Raw genomic sequence first — 13,736 nt, 5'->3', positions numbered from 1 at the left:
AATTTGAACACGTTTTTGTTCTGAGTCACCTAAATACTGTATTGCTGGTTCTTGCTCTACATGGCACTCTAAAGTCGACTAAACTGATGGTGTCATATTAATCCTGGGGAGATTTGGTGAGGGAGAAGGGACCTGGTAAATGAGTGAGGTGGTGCGTAGGTTAAAACTAAAGGGAACACAATTTGCCAGCTAACACAACCACAACCACTTTGTTGTGTGGACGCAGGTTAGCAACACTCAAGTGCTTCTAGTCCTCCAATGTCTTTCCACATTTCCCCTACCCCCCCATGCCCAGAAAGGCAGATAAGTTTTCCTGCAGTTCACTGGAAAAGAACTCATAGAATAGCTCAGCTTACTGATGTGCACCCCACAATTTGTTTTTTTTCTCAGTGTGACTGAGATAGGTTAACTGGAGAGAAGTAATATGAGCATCAATTTGAGCTAACTCTGCAGTAACAACATAGCCAGAGTCTTGCATGACTTTTTAATTCTCAATTCTGTACCTAATGTGGGGTGAAACTTTGAAATTAAAACTGCAAAAACATACAGATAATCAGTTTTTAAAAAGTCACTTGGCCACTGTCCTTCATAGCATGGGTCCATGCTCTAGAAGAGCCTTATGGTTCATAATGATTACTTAGGTTGGTATAACTTTAATCCCAAGGGATGACAAACTACTTAAGATGTAGCTAAGAACACTTGACGCTACTTCTGGGGTGACACATTATTGTTTCAGTGCATAACAACATTATAAAGCAGTTCAGGAAAGGAAGGAAATTATACCGTATCCAACACAATGGGCACTATACAATAGGGAAAATTTAGGCATGTGGGATATAATTTGGTCTCCGCACCAGGGTATAATAAATGTGTTTGAAAAAGTATAATGTGATATTTAATTACCACAAGTGATTAGGGACCTCTATCTTTATATATTAATATTGTCTGAAAAATTAACTTTCATTGATTTCAGTACTCCCTCATAAGGAAGAGGGCCTTCTGTGAAATTGCAAACACTTCTGCAACACCTAAGTTTTCTTTGAAGATATCAAAAATATTGACCAAACTGGAGTCTACTTTATTTATGCGATCATATAAAATACAGCCTATGGTGTTACACGTGTGATGTCACCAGCATAGGTCATCCTTCAATACCTCAGAAAATGAAAGGCAGCTATCAGTGGCTTTGGAGACCCTGAAAGACCTTTGTTGTGTTGGGATACTGGGGGTATTTTTTTGCCTTAAACCTATTATACCTAAACTTACAAATAGACTTAGAGCTTAAAGAGAGAGAAAGAAAGAAAGAAATACATCAACATCAGAATTATACGCTAAGACCCAAAATGTGAAGGGTCTTTCAGGGACTCACAAGCCATTGATATATTGTATAAGGGCTATTGTCTCTCACAATAAGGAAACCACACATTCTGAGATGTGTATTGCATATAGCTTGAAAGACTCCAATTAGAATATCTTAAAATAATGAAGTCTGAAATCTTAGTGAAATTCTTCAAGTAGTAAGCTTAGATGATGATTATTATTATTATTATTATTATTTTTGTACAGAGCTGATGAGTTCAGATGGAAAAATTCTTGTTACAACCATTGTAAATCACTTACCCGTACCAAGCAAAAATCAAGTTTGGCTAAAGCTAGACTGGAAAATTAAAAGTTCTGACAAAATATGTGAAGTAATTTGTAGACTTTTCTATGTCTTTAGTGTCTCTATAGCATTGGCAGGAATGAGAAAATACTTGATTCAAGTGGAATAATATTTCTTCTAATATAGAACTTATGAAAAGTGCCATATTGACAACCCTAGAGAGATTGAAATATTTTGTTATATCCATAGGATAGGTTAAGCATGGACTGCATCAGCTATACAATTTGTCAGACTAGTATGTTAAAAACATTCTTCAACCATGTTCTGGGCAAGCTACCTTTAGGAGGAGGTTCAACACATTAAATACCATGGCCATTCAATTCTGAGCTTTGTGATGGCCCAGTCAGGTGTCAGTATTAATGGAAGTTCTTGTGATGTAGCCACTTGTTTTTACTAGGCACTAGACTGAAACCACATGGTCATTTTTCTAAAGGTCATCAGACAGTCTTCAGACTGCAATTACTTTGAATGCATGACCCAGAGTTGAAAGATTGTGCATCCACAGATTGTCAAGCACACTGGTAATGAGGCAATGTTCAGTATTAAAAAAAAAATCCCTTGCATTCCAGATAGTATTGTTAAAATAAGAGCTTTAGATCAGTTTACCGAATGCACTGAAATTGAATTTAAATACAAACATTTTATTTTTATACATATTACTTTTGGGAAAATTACTTTTGCTGATTTGTACTATTGTGTGCATGTTGTTGTTTTTAGTCATATCTCTCTCTGTGGTCACAGAGGTTGGAAGGTTAAATTTAAAAGTTGGTTGACAAAACTATTCCAACTTTCTTGGCCCAGATCAAGTTGAGAGTTGTACTTTCTGGTCAGCTGTTCTAAAATTCATCTAATTATTAATCTTTTGTGTTAATAGGGCAATTGTCAGTAATGGTGATGTTAACCTAAAAGCTAAAATCAATTGCTGCATTGGAAAAATGTAAAATGATTCTATTTTGATTGCAATCAAAAATTTTGCAGCACTCAATAATGATTTTTTTAAAATATTGTCTCAGTTGCTTAGCTTTATAAATATATATTCAGAGAGAGAAAAATTCTAGAAAGCTGTGATGGATCAAAATAATGAGTTCTATAAAGGTGTTTTTCTCTCATTGCTTATCTAGCCTGTGTAAACTTTCAAGGCGTCTTTAGGTTTCAGTCTTTATCAGGCCTGGTGAGTGACTCTTGTGAAATTTAAAAATAAGTTGCCATCAGTATGGAAATTAAGCTTTGACTAGGAGGAGCCAAGGTTGATCTTTGCACATGTTAGATGTTTTTCTTCTAGCTTGCCTCATTGCCATTGATTCTGACTTTAGCTATCACCAAAGTCTCATCAGTGGGCAGTGTACTTAAGTCCTTTTTGGATTACACATTCAGATGACAAGGGAACCAGTTACAACATGATTGTTCCTTGAGATGGTTAAAGCAATTGCTCCATTATGTGATGTAGATAGGACCTAACTATGTTTTGGCAATCTGAATTTTGCCACATGCTCTGGTATTCTAAGCATGTCAGTGGACAAAAGTATAACAAAGTTCTCTCTGCATATGGGGGTTTTAGAGTGCTTGGGGCCTTTGATGCAATCAACCTAGCCATCTAATCTAAAAAGGTATTTATCCTTTAGCTAGCCTTTTAACTCTTAAAAATGGAGAAGAAAAGCTGTTTCTTATCTGTAAGAAGTTTTTTGTTTAAATCGGTTAAACAAGTTGCCTGATATATAGCTAAAAGTGCATAAATTGATCAGTGTTAGGCGGTTTAATTCTTCTGGCTAATATGAATTTTTAAGGGCCAAGTCCCATTACTGGGAAGAATGAAAAATGGCTTCTCTCGAGGATTACTGGATGGTTTACTAGCTAGCTATTCTCATCCTTGCTTCCATGTTAAAAACCATATGGCAATCAACAATCAAAAGTTCACATAATTTCAAGGTATTTGTGTTACTGATTGCCTAGATGGAATACTTGAACAATGTTCTTCAGATGTTAGAACTTGCATTGTCTCATCCAGGTCCTGATTCATTGAAATACAGCATACTTAAACATGCCTAACTTTACATGCCTGGGTAGTCCTACTAATTTCAGTGAGATTTCTCATGTGCTTAAAGTAAATTGTGTGCTTAAGTGCTTTGCTGAACTATGTATCTAATCTAAGGGTAGGGCTACACTTACTTCCTGGTCCGGGCGTAAGCAATCGATCCTGGATCGATCCCGGAAGTGCTCGCCGTCGACGCCGGTACTCCAGCTCGGCGAGAGGAGTATGCGGCATCGACGGGGGAGCCTGCCTGCCGCATCTGGACCCGCGGTAAGTTCGAACTAAGGTACTTAGATTTCTGAAGTTGCGTACCTTAGTTCGAAGTGTGGGGGTTAGTGTGGACCAGGCCCAAGTAACCTCCTATAAATGTTTGAAGATGATCTTCTACTACCACTCTATGTCCATTTCTTAAGTAGAGATGGAAATGTGAGTTAAATATTTGTTTTAAGACAATGGCCATTTTGCTCCAAGATCTTATTCTCAAATGAAATTACACAAATTTAAGAAAACATACAAAATAGTTTGTCCACCTCCACACTTGCTCAAATGTAGTGTAATGGGCAATGTGTAGGGGCAGTGTTTGAATCAGGGTGGCAATTTGATGCATCTTTGGCTATGTCTTAATGAGAGAATCTTAACAAATGCCTAAAGCAGGAGGACAAAATCATCAAAGATGATTGTCTGGAGGGGATAGGTATCAGGGAGATCCAGGGCTCCAAACTGGCAGGAACCCAGCTCTTTGCCATCTTGCAATAGCAAAGGCATGGATGGAAGCAGCATCAGTTCACATTCCAAAGGTTATCTTTACAAGTATGAGTTCTAGAAATGACTTCTTTAAAATAAAATCTTAAATTCTATAGAAATTGATGTCTTAAGCCTCCTGTATTTGCTAGATAATGGCATTGTCTCAAAGCCAGAATGCCGGATGAAAGCAGAGGATTAGGATACGTAGGCTTTCTGGAAAAGCTTTGTTTTGAAGAGGGACTCAAGAAGAAGAGGCTAGAGCTATATCAGACTGGGTTTCGGGCATGGTGTGATTTGGAGAAAATCCCAAGAATGAGAGTGCTGGTGAACAGTGAGTGATGTGGCAAAGGTTGTGAGCAAAGAGGTAGACAGGAGCTAGGTTTTGCAGTCACTTAAATTCAATGTGGCGAACAAGGGGAAAGAAATAAAACGATTTGAAGAGGAACTGGGCATGATCAGCGTGGCAAACAAGGAAGATGGATTTTTTTGTGGCAGCAATTTGGATAGATTGAATGGCAGGAGAAGGAAGACGTGTCTGGAAGATGACAACTTGTCGTAGCTGAGGTATAAAATAAACAGAGCCAAGACAAGGGCTTTTGCAAAGATAACAGAGGATATCAAGTAGATTTCTGAGATATTATAGAGGGAAAACTGTCAGGATTTGGTGAGCGTTAGTGTTGGAGGACAAAGTGAATTTAAAAATTAGTATGAGGCTGCAGGTGTAAGGAATGGGGAGGATATTAATTTCAGTGGTGATAAAAAGAGAGGAAAGGTGATGAATTCATTTGCTGCCATGTTAAATTTTACTTGATGGTGGGGCATCTAGGAAGAAGTGTCAGATGAGCCCAAATGGAGCGGGGCAAGGTCTGGGTGAGATGGTAGATGTGGTCACCCAGGAATAAGGCATTAAAAGGAGAGGTGAAGATACAGCCCTAACAAACCCTGAAAGGGAGTGGGAAGAAAAGGAGCCCCAAGACACGCTAAAGGAGCAGGTGGAGACTGGAGGTGGACATAGAACCAGGGGAAAGCACGCTGTCTGAAGCTCAGAGAGAGGATAGTTTGTGAAAGGGAGCAATCTACCCTGTGGGGAAATGAAGAGCTGTTGCTACTTAGTGCTAAGTCAGTGGTGACTGACAAAAGCAGCTTCAGTGGAGTGGGGAAAGGGTGGCACCAGATTGTAGTTTAGCAAGGGAAAAGCTAATATTGTAGTAAACCATTGCTTTCTCTGATAGGGTGAAAATATGGGGGGAGGGTGTTTTGTTTTTCCCTCATCCTTTCTTCTCTGGACACTTTTCCTGGTATGTGTCATTTCATAGCTCCTTTCCCTTCCTCCCCTCATCCATGCCTGGCTTGGGCATCAGTAAACCTTTCCCTTCCAGAAACTCATGGCCACTCACATGACATCCTCTCTGCCTCTTCCTTCCATCCTAGGAAGGAGCCAGGATCATTCAGTAGACTAGCATGAGAAAGGAGGGGACTAAATGTTAATTTTGTACTTTTGTGCCTAGATACCACAAATATAGGCATAATAAAAATGCGTAGAGCCAGGGCTGCTGTGAAGTCTGATCTGAAAGCCTGTCAAGAATATCACAGAATGTGAAATTGGAAGAGATCCTCACAAGGAAAGCAGCAATGTGGCTCAAGGAGGGTGAAGTGTCTGTGTGTGAACCAGGCAGCAGACCTGTAGACTTATCAGCTGACTTGAAGGGAGCCAGAATGCTGTCCTGGCTCTACTTTGGCATCTGCTTCTCTGGGATATGAGTGTCTCTTAAGGATATAAACATAATATTTTAATGACTGAAGAGAGAATGTTCCAACTATAAATGTCTCAGGCTGCAGTCAGGTGCACAGTTGTGAGAAAGGTGCATAGTCCTATTTATGGCAGTAGGGTGTTAACTTTGAAACATGACAGTTTAAATGACATCATTATTAATTACACTACTGATAATTTTAGCAGAAACATCCTAGTTAACGTGCTTATTAAGTTGGATCCCATAACAGTGGAAAAGGCGTCAGAGATCATTGTCTCTCTTTCTCTCCTGTGGCCACTGGAGAATTGTTTGCCACAGTAAATGCTGCAGTAATTTGTGCAGTTCTATGTGCCACAAAATACCGGGCTCCCATCATTTACCTTGGGAGTTTATTGCACAGAAATTGTCCTGCTTTTTTTTTTTTTCCAGCTTAAATTTTCCTTTCTTTATTTTCCTCCCATTATTCCTTGTCATGGGCCCCAGTTCTCATAGCATAGTGGGAGCCATCACTAGGAGACTTGGAAGAAGAAACCAACCATGGAACAGGGTAACAGCCAAAATGAAAGGAGCAGGCACCAGTGAAGGTGGAAAGGAGAAGCTGGGGGAACCAAAGAGGGGAGATTGTGTGCCAAGTGGAATGTGACTAGATTTTTTTTTTTTAACCACTTTTTCTACCTCCGCCTGTCTCCCCGCCTCACCTTCCGCACTTCTCAATAGATTATGAAGTAAGGCCTGACTAGGAGTGTAGCAAAAGACAAGGACCAAGAACAGGTTCGAAGGAGAACTTTACTGATGGAAGGGGGAACAGTAATATGTTGCATATTGGGACTTTGGACAGAGTTCAGCATAAGGGTGAGAGAGAGGACACCAATTCTCTCCCTGTTGTAGTAAATGTCAGCCTTCATGAGTAGGAGTCCATAGCCTAGATAAGAGTTCAGAGTTCCACAGGTGTTTCTTTAACATATGGCATACAGGTTGAAAATATTTATCAGTAGGTATTTAGACATCGTCTTTGGAATAAAAAGTAGTGGTTTCCTTCAGCACATTTGGGATATGTTCCCACAGCAGTTAGGAGGTGTGATTCCCAGTGCAAGTAGACAGATTCACACTAGCTTAGTGTGAGCTAGCTTGCTAACAATAGCAGTGTGGACATTGCAGCATGGGAGATGACTCGAGCTAGCTGCCCAGGCTTGGAAACGGGCTCAGGTGGGCTTGGGCTTCTAGCTGCCAGTGACTCAACATCCACAGTGTTATTTTTAGCACACTAGCTCAAGATGAGCTAGCACAAGTCTATCTACCCGCCCTGGGAAACACAGCTCCCAGCTACATTGTAAATATATCCTTTAAATACTTTCTCTAATGGCATTACAAGACAGATATGGAAGTTGCTGTCCCATTTTTTTTATTTCCCCCAGAGGCAAGGAAACTGTACTAGTCAATATGTTGAATATGCTGTAGCTGCTGTTTTGTATGGGATGACCCATTACTTCATGATTGATTGGATTGCTATAAACTTCATGGACATTAGTGATGTAGTAAAAGTCATGAATGCTGAGATGATAAATGTGCAATTTTTTTAATAATCCTAATCTAAAACTAATTCGTGGCACATTCTAAACTGTTACTAACATTAATATTTTTAGCATTGGTCTACACACAAACTTGTATGGATCTAACTAAATCCAGTTTGAATTCTGACGTTTTGTTGTTTTTGTACAAGCCTGTGTGTGTGCACTTAAATAACAAAACATATGAGTTCAAACCTCAATGCTAGTTATTTTGGTGTGTTTGCAAGTAGACCAGCCCCTGGTATCTTTGCCTCCTCTTCAGCCACCACAAGAAAAGTCTTGTACTTTATTAGTACTTCATTATGTCAAGATATAGGATATTGTTTGTTTCTCCTCTGAGATGTTAGCTAGGCTTGTGTTTTCAAAAATGTTCTTTGTGATTAATATAAAAAATAACTTGGAAGATAGGCATCTGATATAATTTACTATTTAATTTGCTACAATGATTATAAAGAGAAAATCAAATTAGAATGGTTCAGTAGGCTTCCAGCACTAGAAAGTCAGTTTCTTTCCCCCTTCCCCCCCCCCCCACCTCTTTATTTTAGAAGTTTTAACAGGTAAATATCAGAGACAATACAGTAATCATTACAACAGTGAGACATTATACAGTAGTATAATCATTGATCTCTCTTTAACAGGTGTTACTGTGTTACAGAATGAGCATCTTTACACTACCCACTACATGTCATTTCTAGTGATTTTTATTGCATTGAGTGAAATCTCTGATTACATACACCTTTCTCACACAAGGCATGCCTATAAAATGTCAATATTAAAAAAGTGGGCAAGTGTACAGAGGTTTTTTTGCAGGTGAATATATCAAAGTCCTTTGTCTATTTTCCTTGGTATGTAAATGGCACATCAATTTTTCCATAAAGAACGCCTCCCATATTTTTTTTGGAACCATTGCTCTAGAGTTGGACTATTTTTTCCCCCAGTGGGAAGCTATCAGCCTAGCAGCTATTAGCAGATGACAGATTAATTCTTCATTTCCTTTGTATGATTGTTCCTGCTAAGAAGCCCCTGGAGGGATTACCAAAGGATCATTTTGGTAATAAATATCTAATTTGTGATACTTGGTTACAAACTGCATCACAGTAATGGCTGGATGTGTACCATATATGCATAAAATCTTCTTTGACCACAATTTCTCCAACATTTATCTTCATTCAATCTCTCTATATATCTGTAGCTATAACCTGATTGGTTTGAGGTACCATTTGAAATAGCAGCTTAAGAAATTTTCTTTTATTATGCTACAGCCTAAGTTAGCTTCGTCATTTTTTCTAGATATAACCCCATTCCTTTGGTGTAATTTGTTCAGGTAGTTTTTAATTCACTGTGGGGTTTTGTTTGTTTGTTTTTAAGAGGCAGTGGGATTAAGAAATGAGGGCAGTCAGTAGTAAAGCGTTCAAATATCTTAAAGTATATTCCACAGTCAAGAGGCAACATAATGCACAGTGGGAGCTTAGTTACCATGTCTTTGACCCACATAGAGTTGTAATAAAAACACTGATATGTAGCCCTATTTTCGTGAACAAATGAGTTTACTTTCTCTCCCCCTTATGTGACTCCACTACCGTCCCCCTCTCCCCTACCCCAAAAAGCAAACAAACAGACTTTCTGTGTGCTGGTCTATGTCAAGTAATGGGCCAGTTAGTTAAAGCAGTAATCTGAAGATAGTATTTGGGTTTTATTCAGTTCTATTAGAAATGACTGAACTTTGTGATACAGGGGCTATTATCCTGCCAGTTGTAAGGAATTTCTGTTTTATGAGCAATACTGACACAAAGACAGCACTGTATAAGCCATGTCTATAACTGAACACTTTCACACTGCAATTTAGGAGGCGTGCAGTTCAGGAAATTGCTGGCTTCTGCTGGAGCACACTTTTACTGCAAGGAAAATTTTATTCATCACTCAAGTAATTGGCAGTTTTAATACCTAGTTAGTAATTACCTTATAAACAAACTAATATATAAACGAAAGGCTCTATGACCCGTTATCTAAATCATAGCCTTATTTGGCCAGTGAAAGTGACGTGATGGTTGTGGTTGTTGTTGTTTTTTATTAAAGTAATTTGTTACCATTTATTATAAATACTTCCAGCTAAGAGTTTAAAAAAAAAAAAAATGCAGTGTACCTTTACCAGACAGCCTGAGGAATGAAACATGATACAGAAGGAGAGTAATGTTGGAGAGGCTGCAGGATCATTTACTCTTAATGGGAGGGCCTATTAATCTATAACTTCTGGTTAAGTTTTTGAGTCTGGATTTTTCTGTCCTAATGAGTAGTAACCCCTTCTCATGTGCATAAGCAACCACCACAGAATCTGTGGCCTACCACTTGATCTAAGGCCAGTATTGCTAATGTTTTTTCAGAACCTATATACTTGTTAATATCTTAATTTAAACCACTTAGCATGCAATCTCTAAATGGTGGTGGGGCGGAAATCCCAATTTTTGAACATTGCTAAAACTAGGTATATGAACTATTTCAACTAGACCTGGTTGAAGCAGACTGGAACCTAACCAGCGAAGAGCGGACACTGGCAGATGGTTACATTCCTATAACCATTTGAGCTCCATTCTCCCCTTCACCTCCCTAGCTCCTTACAGTGGGATATCCCAGAACGTATTGCCCTGTGTACTGTTGCTTCTGATCTCTATGCGTGTCTCTTGGGCACGCTATTCCTCACTGAAGCAGCATAGAATTGCTGCTCAGATTTTCCTGGAATGCACCAATACAAAAACAAGGTTAGGTAGAATCGCAGGTACGAATGCGGAAATATGGTTATGATAAAAGAAAAAATATGTTTCTTGTGACAGGCTATGATGCCAATGTCTCTAACCCAGTTGCAAAGTTACTGTTGTAGTGTGCATGGAGACAGGAAATACCATTAGTTGTGATGACCACACACAAAATCCGAGACACTCCTATATGGGTTATGTAATATGTACTAGTTTCTTTCTTAATTACTTGAGATGAATTGAAATATCAACTCCGCTTACAAAATAGCTGCTCTCTCTCAGTGGTGGTGCATAGTGATCAATCTATCTTCTAATCTAGGTCTTTGTCCTTAATGGGTGTTTGGGTGGATGAACATTCTTGTAACACTTATTTTAAAACAACATTGTGGTATGACTTGGTTAAACCTTGACCTAATTTCTCTGCAATGCTGAGTGTCCTATTGCTCAATGTCAGTACTGTATAGCTTTAAAAAAGATGTGCTCTTGTTCAACCACAAGCCTTTTGGAAATGATGCAGGAATTACTGGATGAAATTCTATAGCCTGCACTGTGGAGGCCAGCGTGGATGATCACAGTGGTTCCTTTAGGTCTTAAAACCTATGAATCCCAGTAATCAGCTTGTAATACAAGTAGATTCTTTTTCTGTCCTGGCAGTATGATTAAGGAAATACAGGTAAACAAGTTTCTTCAGAACATGCAGAATTGTAACTTGGTATATGATGGTAGCTAATCATTTTACTAAAGAGAACTTGCTGAACAGTATCTCTTCTCCGAAAAGTTAATTTCTCTATGGGAGAGTGGAGCACTAGTTTTTGCCAGGTTGATGTAGTGTTTGTAAATGTTTATCACCAGAATGGCAGAATCTTTGACTAATATACTAAAATTGCAGGACCAGTAACAAGATTGGGGGCATCTTGCCTGAACATCTGAAACCATTTCAGTCTCTAGAGACTTTGGACCTGAGCAACAATAATATTTCAGAGTTGAAAACTGCATCATTTCCTTCTTTGCAGCTCAAGTATCTGTAAGCAAAACTTCATTTTTAAATTTTTCCAAAGTGCTTTCAAAATGTTGAATATGCCATCAAATTATCTTGGTTGTCATTGCAAACCATAGCTATCCTGCCTCTGTGCTGAGGCGGTATTTTTTTCAGTTTGATACTAACTTTAAATATTTAGTCCCATCTTTACCTGTTCCATTATAGATCATTGGTATAGGCACATAGACTGTTGCAATAGAGCTTTTAGTTCATAAAAAATAAAAAGTCAAAGTACTAAGACTAAACTGGTTAACAAAATATCTCTTGTTGAGGCCTAAAAATGTTACAAAATAAAGTTTAAAAAATCTTCAATTGGGTTTAATTATATTGAATTACATTTCGAATTTTATTAATTTCTTGAATCTTTACAGTATCATTGATTTGAGAATTAAATTAATCCGTAGCTGCATTTAGTCAGCATAGTTACGGGGCATATGTTGATAACATACTTGTCAACTCTGATAGCAGCAGACTCTTACAGAATTGAACATAACTCTTGGCCCTCCAATTACCGACTGGTGAGGACTGTGGTTAGATTAGTGATTAATCTGGTAAATTTAAGAGTTATTTACCCTGAGATAGGCAGTGTATGATCATTATATCTTCCTGCTTTGTATTAAAATTCTATTAAATAATGGTATATCTAACCTCCTAGACATTGTCTCAACAGGTACATTAACAGTAATCGAATAACCTCCATGGAGCCAGGTGCCTTTGACAGTTTGTCTAGCACACTTCAAGTATTGAAACTGAACAGAAACAAAATTTCAGCCATCCCTCAAAAGATGTTTAAACTGTCCCATCTGCAGCACCTGTAAGTGCAACCTACAGTTGGCTGATTGTTTTCAGGTCTTGCACAGCGCTGGCAGTGCTTGAACTTTAGCCCTTAATTTAACCAGACACTAAGTGAGGCAGACACGGAGAACCTGTACTGCAGCTTCTAGTAACTGCAGCCTTATAGTGAAGAAAATACTGTCACATATGGGTGAGATGGGAATAGTCTTTGTGCTAAAATTGGATTTGTCTGATCAAGAAAAATACACAAGGGCAGCAAAAATGCTCCAGTAATTAGACACCTGAGGAGATACTAAGGGCTTGTCTACACTGGCGCTTTACAGCACTGCAACTTTCTCACTCGGGTGTGTGAAAAAACACCCTCCTGAGCGCAGCAAGTTTCAGCACTGTAAAGCACCAGTGTAAACAGTGCACCAGCGCTGGGAGCCACACCCCTCGTGGAGGTGGGTTTTTTTTTTTAGAGCGCTGGGAGAGCTCTCTAAAAAAACACAAGCCACGTTAAAGCGCTGTCATGGCAGTGCTTTAGCATTGCCAGTGTAGACTAGCCCTAAATATACATAACTTGGAGACAAGATCAGCCTCTATGTATTTTCTTGGCAAAAACAGATGAAGAGAAATCACTTGCTTTCAGAAAATAAGACAGGGAGCAATAGCCTAAAGTTAGACACCATCATCTTGACTGATGATCTACTTCTGTCAGAACTTTTTTTTTTTTTTTACCTTTTAAGTAATATCTAAAACTATTATATATGAAAGGAATTAGAGAAGAGGCTTTTTTGTTTTCTCTGTGCATTTGATAGTACTTTGTGTTTAGCGAGTTTCAGTGTTTCTCCTGTATAGAACTCTTCTGCTGCGTGGGTCTCCTATACATCTTTCTTAGTATGCAAATGTGACTTTGAAACCACAAAAATTGACAGGGGGATTTACATGAGTTTGGGGAGTTGTAGTGTGATACCCAAAATAACTCTTAATTGACTAGATTTCAAATTGATAATGCCTCTTTAAGGGACAAAACTTAATTTGATTTTTTTTTTTAAGAAAAAGTATGTAATAATAAAGGCAGCTAGGCAGGAGGATACACTGTTGAGGAAGGTGGTTGTGTACCATCCACAGATATTGAAAAGCAGTTTAAATCAGATCTCAATGGAAGTGAAAGTAGACTTTAAAATTCAGGGTGTATTAAGATCGAGAGGACCACGGAGATCATTTAGATCCATCTGAAACTGTCATTCCTGCCTGTTCTGATATGCAGGGATTCAGATGAATGGAAAGCCAATCCTTATGCAGGTGGATTTATTACCTTAGGTAATGTGTTTACTTACCACTGTAGAGGCAAAGGAATTGTATGACTGTGTGTGATCTCATAATCATGTTCCCCTTGACTTGCAAAGCTAGGC

At 38.6% G+C, this 13,736-nt stretch overlaps 1 protein-coding gene across 1 annotated transcript in view; it reads left to right on the top strand.

Annotated features, from left to right (window-relative positions):
* Window positions 1-13,736, top strand: part of LRIG3 (leucine rich repeats and immunoglobulin like domains 3) — a 48,484-nt gene that overhangs the window by 11,258 nt on the left and 23,490 nt on the right. Inside the window, exons 4-5 of the mRNA XM_065405894.1 lie at window positions 11,395-11,529; window positions 12,215-12,358. Coding sequence (XP_065261966.1) covers window positions 11,395-11,529; window positions 12,215-12,358 — 279 coding nt within the window. The remainder of the gene's footprint in view (window positions 1-11,394; window positions 11,530-12,214; window positions 12,359-13,736) is intronic.

The sequence above is a fragment of the Emys orbicularis genome, chromosome 1 (genome assembly GCF_028017835.1).
Source record: "Emys orbicularis isolate rEmyOrb1 chromosome 1, rEmyOrb1.hap1, whole genome shotgun sequence".
Lineage (NCBI taxonomy): Eukaryota > Metazoa > Chordata > Testudines > Emydidae > Emys > Emys orbicularis.
Note: the sequence above shows the minus strand (reverse complement) of the source record. Positions and strands in the feature narration are given on the sequence as shown.